We start from the raw sequence: 16,795 nt of genomic DNA, 5'->3' as shown, positions 1-16,795 counted from the left end.
GATCCTGAACAGATCAGCAAAGAATAGGAATCTCAAAGCAGTTTGGTGTTGAAACTTGTGTTTGGCAAATTTCAAAGACAGCTTACAAAACAGCAGCTAGTTGGCCTAGTTTGGGAGCGTGCTGTGGTCGAGGAAGTAGAGTGTGAAAGGCTGTGAGAGCTGGAGAGGTGAAAACTTATTGCCTAAGACCTGCAGCCCTTATAGGGCTGTGGCATTTCTTTTCATAGAGCTGCACACTTGTCTGCCTCTTGAATGGATTCATCGTGTTTTTCTCCCCTACTCCCCAACTGTCTTGCTTTAGGAACAAATATCTCCTTTTAAACAGTCAAGAACTTAATGAGCTGAGTGCAATCTCCCATAAAGCCAACATCCCTGAAGTTGATGCAGTTGTCAACACAGACAGGTGAGTAGGGATACAAAATTTAAGGTCAGCAGCTTCCAGCATTGTGCAAACACTTACATTGGAGGTTTGGTGTCACCTATTTTGTTTGAGATCCCATGGTCTGCCACGCTTACGTTAATTTCAGTGACGTTCTTCAGCAGGAAGTGTCTAGCTGTTTTTGTACAATGTGGTCATTAGCAAATTTAAAGCGTGTTGTGTTCTCTGAGTAAGGCCTTTTAAAAACAGAAGCAGCTTGAAACGGGGATTTTGGTTTCATGACCTGGACTTCATTATTATGTGCTCAGTCTTCCTGTTTGGCCTTTCTCACTACTAGCATTGCGGACACAGCTGGAAAGTAAGCTGTGATCCCTCCAGTACATGACTTGCTGCTATGAATAAATCTTAAGTTTTTTGATTGAGAAGTAGTTTGTGCACACACAATGTCCATTACAGGTCTGTGTATTTTAAGAACAGCTAATAACTAGAGTAAGTTAATTAGATTAATGTGTTAAAACTCCTTATGGAATCACTAGTATTATATTTGATTATCTGTTCAATTGACTATTTTGATTTAATGAGCACATTAATACGCATCTCTGATGTACAGACCTCACAAAGTGAAAAACTTTGAGTTAAGTTGTCAGAAGACTCCTAGATTGCCAGCAGGGACTTGGTCTGCACAGGGCAGACTTACCTCACTTTGAAAGGGAATTCTCTGAGATTTCTAGATTATAACTATTATCATAATAATTTGCCTAATTGGTAAGAAATGGCATCCGTATTACTTGGCCCATTTCCTTCTAAGCACAGATACCTGCCTGCCTTTGTCTGGAATAAGTTGAATAAGTACATAAGGGGAAAAATTCACCCTGTACACTAAGTGTACAGAGAGGAAACAGAACAAGGGTGTCAGCATCTCTGGCTGCCCTGCAGAACACTACCACTGGTAGAGCTAAGTCACGAAAGTTAATGAATATTCATGTTGCATATTCAATACTGGTAGTTAATTTATCACTCCAACCTCTGGAGAAGAGATTGGATTCATTGTCCTACAAGGTGCAATAGAAAGAGCTCTCCTGCTCATACTGTCATTTCTTCGTGTGCCTTTAGGAGTCTTGTCTGTGATGGGAAAAGAGGTTTGTTGACCAGACTTCTTCAGGTCATGAAGAAGGAACCAGCTGAATCCTCCTTCAGGTGAGTTAATTTTACATTGCTGTGTGCTGTTCTGAGTTGACTGGAAGGTGAATTTGTTTTCATACAGCTCACAACAGTTGAAAATGCTTGAAAACCATAGGCTGTGAAGAGAATGTGGCTTTGTTGCACTTGGCATTCTCCCTCACCTGCACTACCACTGTAGCCAAAGTTTGCATTGGACCTCATACCCAATACGGTCAGTGATTTTCTGCAGGATTAACAGATCTCTCTCCAGCTTCAGGTTGGAATGAAACTGATTAGGAAATTTAGTTTAAATTATAGTTGTGATAAATTCCTACCCTTGCTCCAGAGTTAAAATCTCTTCTTCCATTTCTTAGGTTTTGGCAGGCAAGGGCAGTTGAAAGTTTTTTGCGAGGCACCACCTCCTATGCAGACCAGATGTTTCTGCTAAAGAGAGGACTTCTGGAGGTAATGAACTGCACGTCCAGCTTCTTCTGTAGCACATCTCTGTAGCAACTGAGAAGGATTTATCTGTAAAGAAATCAAATTTAAAATGCAGTTTTTATCAGGCAATTTTCGAAAGGTATTTGTGAATTCTACATGTGGCAACCAGGCATGGGGTGGCCAGCTCTATAGCCTGCATCATTGGGAAGTTAATTTCATAAAAGACTTGTCTGAATTGTATTTAGTTCTGTTACTTAAGAACTAAACCTGCAGATAAGTGTTTGAAATAGTGATTAAATCGAAGTCTCTGCTGTATTTGGGCTAAACCATGTCAATAACATGTTTTCCTCCCATGACAGCATATTCTCTACTGCATTGTTGATAGTGAGTGCAAATCACGAGATGTGCTTCAGAGTTACTTTGACCTTCTGGGAGAACTGATGAAATTCAATATTGATGCATTCAAGAGGTTCAACAAGTACATCAACACAGATGAGAAGGTAAATATTTGTAAAAGTTGTCCCCAGCGGGTCAGATTACAGCCTCTTATAACCAAATACAGCACTAGGAAACTCAGATTGCTTTGCTGCTTTTGGTGCATCTGTTGAGCCTGGTGCACAATAAACACAGAGCAGTGAGCTGCCAAAGTCTCTTCACAAGTGCGTATGTTGCTGCATACAATCATGTTCTTAGAAGTGTTCCCAGCTGCTCTGAGTCAGCAAGTGCTGAGCTGTTCAGAAAATGTTGCCTGTTACATGCTCGCGCGGGTCCAAGGTCAGGGCTCAAAGATGGTAGAACAATTCCTGTGAAATGACTGAGTTCTGGGTTAAGCTGATAGTTACAGACATTCAAACAGGCTCCAAAAATCATTTCACTGGAGCTTCTTTAAAAAATAAAGGGGGGGGCTGATCTGATGTACATGAGTTAAAACACTCGTTAATATTTAATGCAAAATTGTACCTTTTGATATTATTTGAAGTCGTGGGTGTTTTAAGATGTCATAGTTGATGTAATTACCTAGAAAACTGAGTTGTACATGTAGATCAAGAATGGGCAGCTCTCTGCAAAACGGTTTCTTGTTTTTATGCACTTCTGTGTATGTAACTTCAGCTGTTGGGAAGGTTTTGAATGGTCTCACACTCTTGCTTATGATACGTTAATTTTTCTCTGGTTGCTGTCAGGTCTGGCAGATCTTGGAGAATCATAGCAGAGATGCATTTCCAAGAGAGGTGTATTTAATATCAGGTTGTTCTTTGGTTAACTGTCCTCACACATTCTAGAGAATCTACCTATATACTTTGTGATTTCTACCTTCTGGTCTATAACTTTTTAAAATTTTGGGTTGGTAAGAATCCCTCGCTGTATTCCTTCTCAGCACTATCTGATGTGCAAAGCAAGTGTAGGGAAATAGGGAGCTAGAGGAACCACAGAGCCCAGCAGCCCTTCTGTCATTCGTCTCTTTTAGAAGAAATAGTGTGTGAAATCCTGATCTCATTGACGTGACAGGGAGAGCTTCGTAATAGACATTAGTAATGCCAGGACTGTCTTGGAGGTTTTTCTGTTCCTTAACGTTTTTAAGGTACTTACTGTAGGGATCCTTTGGACGGCCTTCACTGCCAGTATTGGCTTCGGCTGGGCGAGGCAGATCAGGAGTGTGCATCTCCTGTTACTCTTGTTAGGGTTAATAAAAAAATAACAAGTACATGTATTGGTGTGGTGAGGAAATGACCAGATGCATTTTGGCATTCAGAACCTACCTTAGGTCTTGCTCTCCTTTTTGAAGGGAAGGGGAAGTTGGGTGCATCGGTGTTTGCTTTTGTTGGTGGTGTGTGTGGTTTAGGTGTTGGTGCTCAAAATTCAAGGTGTGGTTTCTCCTGTAACCTTCAAGAACTGTATTCTTCCAGTGTTGAGAACCTGGAACACACTGACTGCCCTACTCACTGCATCCTGTCTGTAGCTCTTCCTGCTCAGGTTCGCTGGCCTGTTCCTCTTGTGCCAACGAGGTAATTGGTTAGTACACCTCTTGGCCATACACGTTCTGAAAATGTTATTAAATGCTGTTCCATGAGGCCTTATCTCTGAGTGCTTGTGTACAATGACTTCGCATTTTTTTAATGCAACGCTATGAATTTCTTCTCTGTAGTTCCAGATATTTTTGAATCAGATCAACAGTTCATTGGTTGACTCCAACATGCTGGTTCGCTGCATTACGCTGTCCCTGGACCGATTTGAGAATCAGTCTGATGCTAAAGGTAAAGAATAAGAAATGACATGGGTGTGCGGCTGTGATAATGCTCATTTTCATAGAATCATAGAATATCCTGAGTTGGAAGGGACCCAATGATTATCGAGTTCAACTCCTGGGTCCCCAAAGGACCATCAAAAAAATCAGACCATGTGTCTGAGAGCATTGTCCAAATGCTTCTTGAACTCAAATTTTAAGCCTGGGCTTTGCAAGTTTTGGTATCAAACAGAGAAAAGGTCACCTTGCAGGTTTGTTCTTACAGCCTGAGCACCAGTTCTTACTGCTGAGTTGCTTGGATCAATGTGCCTGAACTGTTAAGTACCTGATGATTGTCTTTTTTCTCTTGCCGCAGTTGCAGAAGTCCTGTCAGAGTGCCGCCTGTTGTCATATATGTCCCAGATGTCCATGAGAATGTCCTTTCTTTTCCGTCTCATTAATATTATTCATGTACAGACACTTACACAGGTAAAGAGCTGACAGTAACTTTGTTGTTATCTTATTGGTACTGTGTAGGGATGAACTGGGCTGGGAACAGGGAGGAACCTGGTTTCTCTGAGGAGACCCCACGTCCCTTCTTTCTTGATACATGTATACAACTGATACCTCAGGGGTTGTTGTTGTTGTTTGACCTGCTGTTATTTTATTTTTAGGAAAACGTCAGTTGTTTGAACACAAGTTTAGTTATCCTAATGCTGGCCCGAAGGAAAGAAAAGCTACCTTTTTATCTGCGCACTTTGCAACAGATGGAATACACAGAAAAATATCCAGGTTTCATCCTGAACAACTTCCATAGTCTTCTGCGATTCTGGCAACAGCATTACCTCAATAAGGATAAGGACAGCACCTGCTTAGAAAATGTACGTGAACCTCTTACTGTAGCCAGAATCCTCCAGAGCAGTATCTGTCTGTTAGCCACCTAGCAAAAACGGGGTGGCGGGGTGCCCTGGGTCCTGCAGCACCTGGACCCTGGGTTGCAATGTTTGTGCCATGGTTTGCAGCGACCCTTCTGTAGCTTCCTGGGCTGCAGACAGGGGATGATGCTGAGAGCAAAGCTGTCTGCCGTTGCTGCGTCTCAGAGTGCAGTACTTGCTGTTTTCAGCTGCTGCTTGGCACTTGGAAGTGGCTAGTTGTCCTGGGTGTAAAGGCTTCGGGCAATCCATGGTGTAGAGGGAGACTGCCAGCACTTGGTTGTTGCAGGAGACGCTTTTTGGCCTTAAAAGAATAACATAAGGGGGATGCGAGCAGGGAGGCTGTCTTGTCTTTGTGTCCTGCCTAGGAGCGGGAGCTGCTGCCAGCACTGGCTTCAGCTGCAGCACTGCAGTGCCCCAGTTTGTGTTTGGACAACAGAGGAGGAGTTTGAGCTCGTGTGTGTGCGTGTGCACTGCTCCCAGACGGCCTTGCCTGCCCACCCGTGCGGGCGGTGTTTGCCCTGGGTTGCCCCGGGAGGGCAGGCTGGGTGGGAACGGGGGCTAAAAGTGCATGGCCGGGGCAGTCAAGCTGAGTAGGAAGCAATTCTCAGTTTTCTCTGCTGAATGCCTGTGAGATGTCTCTTCTGCTGGGTGGCAGTACCTGCTGAGCACGCTAACCGGTCTCTTCATCTCTTCCCGCAGAGCTCATGTATTAGTTTTACCTACTGGAAAGAGACTGTATCTATACTGCTCAGTCCGGACCGGACGTCCCCCTGTGCCATAGTTAGCTACATCGACGAGGCGTATATGGACATTGACAGAGACTTTTCTGAGGAGTAATTCTTCGCTCTGGCTTCTGATGGACAGCGCTTGGAGGGTACCTCGCAGCCCGTGGATTTTCAGGGATTCGCTGTGTAGTGTGTGTGCGCGTGCGCGGCTTGGAACCGCTGACTGTTACTGCATTGTCAAAACCCCGGTCCCCATCTCTGATCTCTAACGGAGGAGACTTTGAGAGCTCTCTGGGCAACACATTCAGGGATGTATCTTCCAGTTGTTCTGGGATAAAAAATAATCACCTGCAAAAACTGATCTTTTTTCTTCCCTCCTCCCACCCCCGCCCCGTTAAATGTGGCTGGTCAGAGCTCTTTGTGCTGACGGACGAGGATTCTCTGTACGTGCCAACTTAGTGATGGCTCCCTTTCATGGCTACCCCAACTAGCAAGTCACAAAGCACAGAAATTGCCCTCCAAATGTGAGGTCCAAGGAGCCAGTCTGCTTGGGACCCTGACACACCAGCCACATGCAGAGCCACCACGAGGACTCCCTCCAGGTGCACCTCTTCTGTTGGGGTTTGGAATCGGGTTTAGGGTTGGTTAGAGTGTGTGTGTGTGTGTGCATGTGTGCGCGCGTGTGCGCTTTTAATTCCTGAGAGCCCTAGCTCCAGTCACGTCTTTCTCATCTACTTTTGGATCATTTGGTACTAAATCTGTTCAGCCGCTGTCTATATGTTAGGAGAGAACCTCTGCTCCTGCTGTCTTTCCTGCAGATCCTTCCTCTCCGAAGGTGTTTCACAACGGTGCAGAGAACAGAGACATTTCAGCAGTGGTGGAATTGCAACAGGGGTTGGCTTTTTCACAGAGCACTAGCATTAAAAAATACTAATTTTTTTAAACTTGGGGCTTGTCCCTTCTTGGATAACTAATCGGGTTTTAAAATACTTTTCAGGACCATTGCTCTTAATGCTAACCTGCTACGCGTGGAAGTCTTATGTCAGTCTGCTTTCAGCCCTTAATATCAATACACACACATTAATCTTGAAGTGCAATATTTATTGGAAATGTCAGTTTTTCCTGGATCAGTTTGAATGAGAATGTGTTAAGTACTGGGAATAAACACTCCTAGTTGAAAGTAACTTTGCAGGATGTGTTGGGAAAGGGAGAAAGCAGGTTTTTGGCGGTCACGAGTGCCAGACCTGTGCACACCCTGCCTGCTCACCACCATTGTGTTGCTCCAAGGCAGTCACATTCCCAGGAATGAAATACAGCCTGAAGTCCTGAGCCACTGCATTTAAGTCAAAAGGTATGAATCTTGCAGCTCCAGCTAAAAGGAAACCGGTTTTCTTTTTCAAACATGCATCTGGATTTTTTTTTAAATCTGTTATTTGATGAGACAATTTGGCTTCAGCTCCCTCCAGGGTGTCCCTGAGCTGTAGCATTTTGTCTCTAATCCATGCCCTGGAATGAAACCCCGCTCTGAGGGGTCCCTGTGCTGGGGCCCGGATGAGCGGATGAGGCTTCCAGCCCCCAGTGCAGGACTTGCTCTCCAGCAGTTGCCCCTCTCCTCTTGCTTATCTCACCCTTCGTGTCCTGCTGCCGACCTGCAGTCACAACTCTGCTTGCAGGGTGCTCAGAGCTGCTGAGCTTGAGCATAAGCCTGGAGCCCCTGGGGAGCCTTCGGTGTCCTAGGGGCTGAGTCCCTGGGGCAGGCTCTGTCCAGCCCTGGTGAGGGCCCTCCAGTCCTGTCCCCCCCCCCGGGGTCAGGGACTTCTTCCACTGGCAGCTGCACCTCCCTGCTCTTCATCAGGTCATCCCAGCCGGTCCCCTCCCTCCCCCCAGCTAATTTCTTTCTCATCTGTACTTTTTTGTTCTTGGGTATTTGTGTTTTTGGTGTATCTTTGCTTCTTCTTAACTGTAATAGATGTACACTTAAAATAAATGCTTCAAATTAAAAGGCTTTTAAGTTAAGGGATGCCTTTTCCATAGTCTAGTTAATTGGTGCATCCAGCGATTGCTGCTATACCCCTGCAGAGTCTCACTTCCATCTCTGTTTTTATGTAACGCACCGGTAAGGGCCAAGCTGTGGCTAGGGGCCTGTGTGAGGCTGAGCTGAAATAACCCCAGCCGGCTTCTGCCTCGGGGATCCCTCCCCGCCATGGGGGCACAGCCATCTACTTGGTCCTGTGTTTTGGGTCCTCACCTGCTAGAGGCAGCTTGGCTTTGCTTTCACCTTCAGGTGTGCACAGGAGGCTGAGCTGGCTGCCTGCAGAGGGCATGGGCAGGGAAACTGCGGCGGCTCCTCCAGGGAGGGAGCACTCTGGGGAAAGGCTCTGCCCACTGGGGGCACGGCCATGAGCACGGTGAGTGCTGCTGCCAGCTCATGTGTCCACGGCAGGTACCTTAAGCAGCTTTTCCGAGAGGGACCAGGCAGCTCCGTCCTTGTTGTGGCTTATTTACGGAGAGCACAGGGAGGAAGGGGCCTGCGCGGGGCTGGGGGGTGCTCGCTGACCCCAATCAAGGCGGCAGCAGCTCTGTGCGGGGACGGGGTGGAGGTGGGAGCCCTGGCGCTAACCTGCAGCTGGAAATCTGCACTACCCCCCCGGCTCACTGAGGTGCGTGCTGCCCAGATTAATGCCAATTTACTAACTGCAAATAAACATATTAAATGGAAACTTATTAAAGAAATTTATTTTAAAGAAACAAGTGGAGCTGTCTTTCTTTGTAATCTCTTTGCCTAAGCCATCATTGACCTGTCTCTGCCCTGCGGGATTGTGTTTTACATTCTGCCTGGGAGTAATGGGTTTAATAAGGTCTGTTTTGCCTTATGCCCCTACCCTTGTTTTGTCCCTTGGCTCTGGCCCTTCCTAGCTGAGAGTGGGCTGGAAAGTTTTGATGTGAGCAATGTGGGGGGGGCTCTTCCTACTTTCCCTGAAGCCCAGAGCAAACCAGCACAGTAGAGCAGGGACCAGGGAGGCCTGTATCCCTTCTGCCCCTGCCTGGCTGTGAAGCGCGTTCCCCAAAAACCCCAGCTCACTGCTCGCTGCAGCAGCCCCAGTACCCATCACAGACACAAAGGAGCCGCTCCTGGCAGAGCTACGTTTATTCACGCAGAGCAAAGCTGGCGGTGGCTGTTGCAGCCATTGGCCTCCGAGGTGCCGCGGGTGGCTGGGGACAGGCAGGGCAGGCAGCCCAGCTCCTGCTACTCGTGCTGGTGGAAAACGGGAGCGTGTTGGCAGCGCTGTGCAGCCCCCTCCCAAACAGGAGGGTGTTGGCAGCGCTGTGCAGCTCCCCTGGCTGCCCTGGGGGGCTGCAGGGCCGAGCCTTACCTTGGAGGTGAGCGTGATCGCTTCCCTGGTGCGGGCGCGCAGCTTGTTGACCTGCGTCTCAGCGATGTCGGCCCGCTCCTCGGCATCATCCAGCTCGTGCTGCACCTTGCGGTACTTCACCAGGTTGGAGTTGGCTTGCTGCTCCTGGGGGCCGCGGATGGGGTGAGGGGGGTGTAGGGTGCGCTCCCCACACCATCCCCAGTGCCAGGCCTCCCAGGCAGCCCCCGGGAAGGCTGGCACTGCCCGAGGAGAGCCGAGCAGGGACGAGCACTTACCGCCTCCTCGAACTGGCGCTTGTAGCTCTTGACCTTGCTCTGCAGCTTGTCAATCAGGTCCTGCATCCGTGTCAGGTTCTTCCGGTCTTCTTCAGTCTGCAAGTGCCCCCGACCCAGTCAGCAGGACCCCGGTGCTGGTGCGAGACCCCTCAGCCCTGCTCAGGCTGCAGCTGCCCCAGTGCCAGCAGTCCCTGAGGTTCTGGGGCCCTTTGCAGCCACCAACCCCGTGCCATGTGGGTTGACCCCCCCCCCCCCTTGTGTCCCACCCTCAGCCAAGGAGGTGTCACTAAAGGGGCAGAGGGACACAGAACTGGGGGGATGCTGGACGAAGCCTGGCCCCTTGCCCTGCAGGCCCCAGCACCGAGCCCAGGTGCTGGGCTGGGGGTTTTGGCTAACATCAGGGGCAGAGAAAGGGGGGAGCTGGGCCCAGAGGCTGGCAGGGCCCGAGCTGTACCCTCTGCTGCCCGTACCTGGTAGGTCAGCTCCTTGATCCGCCGCTCGTACTTGCGAATGCCCTTCTGGGCTTCAGCCATCTTCTTCTGCTCCATGTCCAGCTCTCCCTCCAGCTCACGCACCTGCGGGAGGCAGAGGCCAGCTCACGAGCTGCTCCCCAGGCAGGGGCACCCAGTGCCAGCCCCAGCCAAGGCCACACCGCGTTCCCAGCTGCAGCTGAGGCTGAGCCACCCCAGGCTTACCAGTCCCTGGGGCCTGCCCCTCACGGCACAGCAGGAGGAATGGGGCAGGTCCAGGGCCCTGCAACGCCCACTGTCACCTGGGGGCTGCCCCCTGCCTCCTTACCCTGGCCTCCAGCTTCTGGATCTGCTTCTTGCCCCCCTTGAGAGCAATCTGCTCCGCCTCGTCCAGGCGCATCTGCAAGTCCTTGATGGTCTGCTCCATGTTCTTCTTCATCCGCTCCAGGTGTGCACTTGTGTCCTGCTCCTTCTTCAGCTCCTCTGCCATCATGGCAGCCTGCAAGACCAGTGCACAGACATCACCCTGAGGCCGGGCAGCCCTGCCAGACACAGGGACTCCATGGAGGAGCTCCGAGACCCTCCCCTCTCCTCCCACCCCCCCAGCCCTATGAAGGTGTTGGACCCCCCTGCGCCACCATCCCCACCCCGCTCTCACATCCGTGATGGCCTTCTTCGCCTTCTCCTCGGCGTTGCGGCACTCCTGCACGGCGTCCTCCACCTCGCTGCTCAGCTGGGAGATGTCGGTCTCCAGCTTCTTCTTTTGGTTGATCAGCCCCGTGTTCTGCGGGCAGAGACGGGCAGTGCCATGAGGACCGGCCGTGCCGGACGGGCTCCTGGCTCTCGGGGGGCGGTGGGCAGCCCCTCACCTGTGAGTGCAGCAGGTTGACCCTCTCGGTGGCCTCCAGCAGCTCCTGCTCCGCCAGCTTCCTGCTCCTCTCGGCCTGCTCCAGCGCCGCCCGCAGCTCCTCCACCTCCGCCAGCAGCAGGTTGTTGCGGCGCTCCAGGGCGGCCGCCTGCTCCTTCAGGTCATCGTTTTGGCGCTGGGTGTCGTCCAGCTCGATTTGCAGGTCCTGCGGGGCAGCGTGGGGTCAGTGGGGATGGAGGGTGTGATGGGGGTGGCCCCAAGGCCAGCAGCAGCCCCTCCGCCCAACCTTGATCTGGGCCTGCAGCTGGCGGCCCAGTTTCTGGAACTCGGCGGCCTGGCGGTTGGCGTGGCTCAGCTGGATCTCCATCTCGTTCAGGTCTCCCTCCATCTTCTTCCTCAGCCGGACAGCCTCGTTCTTGGCCCGGGCCTCAGCATCCAGCGTGGCCTGCATGGAGTCCATGGCCCGCTGGTGGTTGCGCCTGCGGGAGGGACAAAGCATCAGCCCCCTCTGCACGGGGACACCTGGCCTGGGGCAGCCGCGGCCAGAGGTGCTCATCCCATCGTGGCCATGGTGCCAGCTCTGCCCCGCAGCGATGGCCCAGCCTGTCCCCTCTCTGCACACACCTCAGGTTCTCGAACTCCTCGTCCTTCTCTGCCAGCTTCCTGTCCACGTCAGCCTTGATCTGGTTCAGCTCCAGCTGGATGCGCAGCGTCTTGCTCTCCTCGTGCTCCAGGGCTCCCTGCAGACAGCAGCAGCTGTGGGAGGGGGCCCTTGGGGAAACTCTCCGGCCACCCCAGCCCAGAGCTGCGGGGAGCCACCCCAGTGCCTTGCTGAGGTTGTACAGCCCCCATGAGCAGGACCCGGGGTGCACCCTGGCTCTCAGGACTGTCACAGCATCAGAGAGCTGCAAGTTGCTGCTCCAGCACCACCCCACTGGCACTGCAGGGTGGGTCAGGGGCTTTCAGGCACAGCAGGCACCTGTGAGCATCGGTGGGAAGCACAGACCCACCTCGGCCTCCTCCAGCGCTGCCTGGATATCGCTCTTCTCATTCTCCAGGGCTTTCTTCAGCTTCTCCAGCTCGTGGATGGTTTTGCCACTCATACTGATCTGGTCGGTCAGATCAGCGATTTCCTCTGGCAGGAGCAGAAGGGGTTTGGTCAGGAGCAAGTCTGCAGGGCCAGCCCCACGCAGGATTTTCCTATCCCCCCACCCAGGCTGGGCCTACGTCCCCCCAGCCCCTCTGGGAGCATCAGTCTGGGTGCTGAGGTTGTGCCTGGGGAATGGGCATCAGCCCCTTTGCTGGGCTCTCCTGCACTCCCTTGCAGCCAGGGTGAAGGAGAGGAAGAGAAAGGGCACAGGAGAGGTGTGAGGAGCCAGGGACACCCACTTGTCAAAGAGCAGTGACATGCCATGGCCCTCCTCTAAGCAAAACACACACCATGTGGAAACAAGAGTCAGATGTCACTGTCCATCTGCCCAGTGTCCCCATGAAGAGGACAGGCCCTGCGCTGGTTTCCCAGAGGGATGCAGTGCCTCACAGCCCAGCCTGAAGGAAATGGGCCACTTGAGGCTTAGCACCAAGGGCTGTTCCCTGCCCAGAAGGACGCCCATCCCACCACACGTCTGTCTCTGTGCTGAGGACATGGGAGCCACAGGCTGCCCCTGCCAGCAGGGCCCCAGGGAGCCTGAGGGGAGAGCCTTAGCCCAGCCCTACCCTGCAGGTTCTTGTTCTCCCTCTTGAGGGTCTCCAGGTTGTCCAGAGACTCCTCGTAGGCATTCTTGAGCTTGAAGAGCTCCGTGCTCAGGCTGCGCGATTCCTTCTGTGACGCCTCCAGCTCTGCCTGGGTCTCCTCGTACTTCTGCTTCCACTCAGCCAGGATCCTGTCAAAGTTGCGCTGCTTCTTGTCCAGGGCAGCGCAGGCAGAGTTGGCTCGCTCCAGGTCCACCGAGAGGTCCTCAATCTCTGTCTGCAGCCTGTGCTTGGTCTTCTCCAGCGAGGAGCACTTGGCGTGGGCAGCCTCCACCGCCTCCTCCGCTTCCTGCAGCCGGATGGCCAGCTTCTTCCTGCGGCCAGCAGCAAGGGGTGAGCGCCCCCAGCCCAAACGCCAGCCCACCCTGCTGCTCTGAGCAGGGAAGGCCACGGCCTGCCCAAACAGCCCCGGATCTGGGAAAGATCCATCCCTGAATGGAAACCTGTCACCTGTAAGGAACCTACTCCTGGCGTGAGACTTACTTGGCTTCCTCCAGCTCCTCCGTCCTCTGGATGGCATCTGTCTCGTACTTGGTTCTCCACTGGGCCACCTCTGCATTGGCCTTGGACAAGTTCCTCTGGAGCTCGCTCTTGGCCTCCACCTCCTCCTCATACTGCTCCCGCAGCAGGTCGCAGTCGTGGCGGGAGGCTTGCAGGGCATGGGCCAGGGCATTCTTGCTCTGAGGAAGGGACAGCTCATGAACGGAGCAGCTCCTGGACGTGCTGGGGTGCAGGGGTGGGCTGGGGCAGCAGGGGAGGATGTTGTTTTCCCAAGGCTAGGGGCTTGTGCGTGTACTGAGTGTCCCACCTCATCAGTACCAGAAGCTGGCCTACTGTCACACGTGTCCCATCCCCTGACATCTGTGTCACTTGGAGCCACTCAGATCAGCCGTGCCCCAGCAGCCTCACCTTGGTCTCCTCCTCTAGCTGCCTCTTGAGCTCCTCGATGTTCTGTGTGAACGAGGTCTTGCCGCGGCTCAGCTGGTTGATGAACGATTCCTTCTCCTCCAGCAGCCGACTCAGCTCCCCTGGGTTCAGACAGAGCCAAACAGCCACGTTGGGGCTGAGCACCCAGGCAAGAGCCCGCACACAGCCTGTGGCCTTCTGCTGTGTGGAGACCTCCAGCCCCCTGCTGTATCCCCAGTCAGGCAAGCTGGGGCCCACGGGCAGAGGCGTCCCTCAGCAGCTGAAGATGAAGCAAGACAGCCAGGAACCCTTCCTTCTGATCCCAGACGTCACAGAACATCCCTCCCAGCACCAGTCAATCAGCATCACTGCAGAAATCCCCTCCCTTGCCAATCCACACGGCACCTGCAAGGCCTGGCCAGAGGCACAGCATGGACACACGGACACCCCACCCCCTCCCCGCCAGACGGAGCTCCCCCTGATATTTGCAGTTTCCTGACTCAGATGCCCCAGCGCAGGAGCAGCCACACGGCCCCCACCTACCGTTCTCTGTCTGCAGCCTGCCACGCTGCGTGCTCACATCGGTCAGCTGTCGCTGCAGCTCGTCCACTTTGGACTTGGCTTCGCTCAGCTGGTCCTCGTAGGTGCGGCACAGCTTCTCGGCGTTGGCCTGCGTGCACCAAGCCAGGCCCACGTGAGACCCAGCTCTGCCCCGAGGGGCTCAGTGACTGCATCCCCCTCGGACCTCGCTGCCCTGCTCAGCAAATCCCACGTGCACACGATGCAGAGGAGCCTGGCAGAGCTCTCGCGTCTCTGCAGTCACTCTCACAAGCAGAGTCTTCCCCAAATCCTCCAGACTTGAGGAGGACAAGCAAAGCATCCTGCAAGCACTGCCACAGTGGCATCAGGACAAGCTATACTTGTCCTGATGAGGACAAGAGGGCCGTGGCCATGACAAAGAGGACAACAGCCCAAGGGCATGGCCACGCAGAACACACTGCAGCAAGCTGCACGGACGCCGGAGTCACAGCTACCTGTTCACAAGGGAGATGAAGCTGCCCTGCGCAGAGCTGGAACCCACCTTGTTCTTGGTGAGGTATTCGATGTTGGATGACAGGTCGTCCACCTCCATCTTCATCTCGCTCTTCTCCTTCTCCAGCTTCTGCTTGACGCGCTGCAGGTTGTCGATCTGCTCGCTCAGCTCCGCCACGCTGTCTGCGTGCTTCTTCCGCAGGGCGGCCGCCGTGGACTCGTGCTGCAGCGTCGCCTCCTCCAGGTCCCTGCGCAGCTTCAGGAATTCTGCTTCCCGCTTCTTGTTCATCTCCAGCTGTGCAGCCGTTGCTCCGCCGGCCTCCTCCAGGCGCTCGCTCAGCTCCTCCAGCTCCCGGGACACTTCTGCCCGCTGCTTCTCCACCTTGGCTCTAGCAGCACGCTCAGCCTCCAGCTCCTCCTCCAGCTCCTCAATGCGGGCCTGGCAGAGACAGGACAAGTTGAGGCAGATGAGGCAGATGCTCCGAGCACCAGCTGAAGTTCCAGCATCTTTGCTCCCCACAACAGAGCAAGGCATCTCCTCTGATGCTGGGGAGCAGCAAGGCACTGGCCCAGAGCAAATTCTTGGGCTGCTTTGGGATTCTCGGAGGCCGGTATGCCCAGTGCCCCCTGGTAGCCTACTTCACTGAGCTGCTGCTCTCCTCTGTACCCTGCCATCAGCATCCAGGCTGATGTTAGCTTCCCATCACTGAGAAGCCTCCATGCCTGAATCTGAGCATCTGTCTCTGCTAGAAAGAAGCCCAACATTCTGGCGGCTAGCAAACGTGACACCCATCTACAAGAAGGGCCGGAGGGCAGACCCAGGAAACTACAGGCCTGTCAGTTTGACCTCAGTGCCAGGAAAGCTCATGGAGCAGATCCTCCTGAGAGTCATCATGCAGCACTTGAAGGGGAAGCAGGCGATCAGGCCCAGTCAGCATGGCTTTATGAAAGGCAGGTCATGCCTGACGAACCTGATCTCCTTCTATGACAAAGTGACGCGCTGGGTGGATGAGGGAAAGGCTGCGGATGTGGTCTACCTTGACTTCAGCAAGGCTTTTGACACCGTCTCCCACAGCATTCTCCTCAAGAAACTGGCTGCTCTTGGCTTGGACTGGCGCACGCTTCGTTGGGTTAGAAACTGGCTGGATAGCCGGGCCCAAAGAGTCGTGGTGAATGGAGCCAAGTCCAGTTGGAGGCCAGTCACTAGTGGCGTCCCCCAGGGCTCGGTGCTGGGGCCGGTCCTCTTTAATATCTTCATCGATGATCTGGACGAGGGCATCGAGTGCACCCTCAGTAAGTTCGCAGATGACACCAAGTTAGGTGCGTGTGTCGATCTGCTTGAGGGTAGGAAAGCTCTGCAGGAGGATCTGGATAGGCTGCACCGATGGGCTGAGGTCAACTGCATGAAGTTCAACAAGGCCAAGTGCCGGGTCCTGCACCTGGGGCGCAATAACCCCAAGCAGAGCTACAGGCTGGGAGAGGAATGGTTGGAGAGCTGCCAGGCAGAGAAGGACCTGGGAGTGATGGTGGACAGTCGGCTGAATATGAGCCAGCGGTGTGCTCAGGTGGCCAAGAAGGCCAACGGCATCCTGGCTTGTATTAGGAACAGCGTGACCAGCAGGGCTAGGGAGGTGATCGTCCCCCTGTACTCAGCTCTGGTGAGGCCGCACCTCGAGTACTGTGTTCAGTTTTGGGCCCCTCGCTACAAGAAGGACATCGAGGTGCTTGAGCGGGTGCAGAGAAGGGCGACGAAGCTGGTGAGGGGCCTGGAGAACAAGTCCTACGAGGAGCGGCTGAGGGAGCTGGGCTTGTTCAGCCTGGAGAAGAGGAGGCTCAGGGGCGACCTTATCGCTCTTTTTAGGTACCTCAAGGGAGGCTGTAGCGAGGTGGGGGTTGGCCTGTTCTCCCACGTGCCTGGTGACAGGACGAGGGGGAATGGGTTTAAGTTGAGCCAGGGGAGTTTTAGGCTAGATGTTAGGAAGAACTTCTTCACTGAAAGGGTTGTGAGGCATTGGAACAGGCTGCCCAGGGAAGTGGTGGAGTCACCATCCTTGGAAGTCTTCAAAAGACGTTTAGATGTAGAGCTTAGGGATATGGTTTAGTGGAGGGCTGTTAGCGTTAGGTTGGAGGTTGGACTCGATGACCTTGAGGTCTCTTCCAACCTAGAAAATTCTGTGATTCTGTGATTCTGTGATACTGGATTTGGTCTGGAGAGCTTGGGGACTGTGTTTATGATCTTAGCTTGGATAAAGAGCT

At 53.4% G+C, this 16,795-nt stretch overlaps 2 protein-coding genes across 4 annotated transcripts in view; one reads left to right on the top strand and one right to left on the bottom strand.

Annotated features, from left to right (window-relative positions):
• TRPC4AP (transient receptor potential cation channel subfamily C member 4 associated protein) overlaps positions 1-8,613 on the top strand; it is a 36,171-nt gene extending 27,558 nt beyond the window's left edge. For both annotated transcript variants that reach the window (XM_084537786.1, XM_084537787.1), the window contains 8 exons: positions 302-403; positions 1,493-1,576; positions 1,915-2,005; positions 2,341-2,481; positions 4,125-4,233; positions 4,579-4,691; positions 4,877-5,083; positions 5,837-8,613. In XM_084537786.1, the coding sequence (XP_084393912.1) occupies positions 302-403; positions 1,493-1,576; positions 1,915-2,005; positions 2,341-2,481; positions 4,125-4,233; positions 4,579-4,691; positions 4,877-5,083; positions 5,837-5,974 (985 nt within the window). In that variant the 3' untranslated portion in view covers positions 5,975-8,613. The remainder of the gene's footprint in view (positions 1-301; positions 404-1,492; positions 1,577-1,914; positions 2,006-2,340; positions 2,482-4,124; positions 4,234-4,578; positions 4,692-4,876; positions 5,084-5,836) is intronic.
• Positions 8,614-8,992: 379 nt separating this feature from the next.
• Positions 8,993-16,795, bottom strand: part of MYH7B (myosin heavy chain 7B) — a 28,504-nt gene continuing 20,701 nt past the window's right edge. For both annotated transcript variants that reach the window (XM_084537785.1, XM_084537784.1), the window contains 15 exons: positions 14,589-14,978; positions 14,051-14,177; positions 13,511-13,629; positions 13,085-13,281; positions 12,566-12,915; positions 11,860-11,984; positions 11,474-11,589; positions 11,136-11,328; positions 10,851-11,054; positions 10,640-10,765; positions 10,310-10,480; positions 9,982-10,086; positions 9,512-9,607; positions 9,237-9,380; positions 8,993-9,118 (listed from right to left, as the gene is read on the bottom strand). In XM_084537785.1, coding sequence (XP_084393911.1) covers positions 9,110-9,118; positions 9,237-9,380; positions 9,512-9,607; positions 9,982-10,086; positions 10,310-10,480; positions 10,640-10,765; positions 10,851-11,054; positions 11,136-11,328; positions 11,474-11,589; positions 11,860-11,984; positions 12,566-12,915; positions 13,085-13,281; positions 13,511-13,629; positions 14,051-14,177; positions 14,589-14,978 — 2,472 coding nt within the window. In that variant the 3' untranslated portion in view covers positions 8,993-9,109. The remainder of the gene's footprint in view (positions 9,119-9,236; positions 9,381-9,511; positions 9,608-9,981; positions 10,087-10,309; positions 10,481-10,639; positions 10,766-10,850; positions 11,055-11,135; positions 11,329-11,473; positions 11,590-11,859; positions 11,985-12,565; positions 12,916-13,084; positions 13,282-13,510; positions 13,630-14,050; positions 14,178-14,588; positions 14,979-16,795) is intronic.

Source organism: Aythya ferina (assembly GCF_964211825.1).
Source record: "Aythya ferina genome assembly, chromosome: 16".
Lineage (NCBI taxonomy): Eukaryota > Metazoa > Chordata > Aves > Anseriformes > Anatidae > Aythya > Aythya ferina.
Note: the sequence above shows the minus strand (reverse complement) of the source record. Positions and strands in the feature narration are given on the sequence as shown.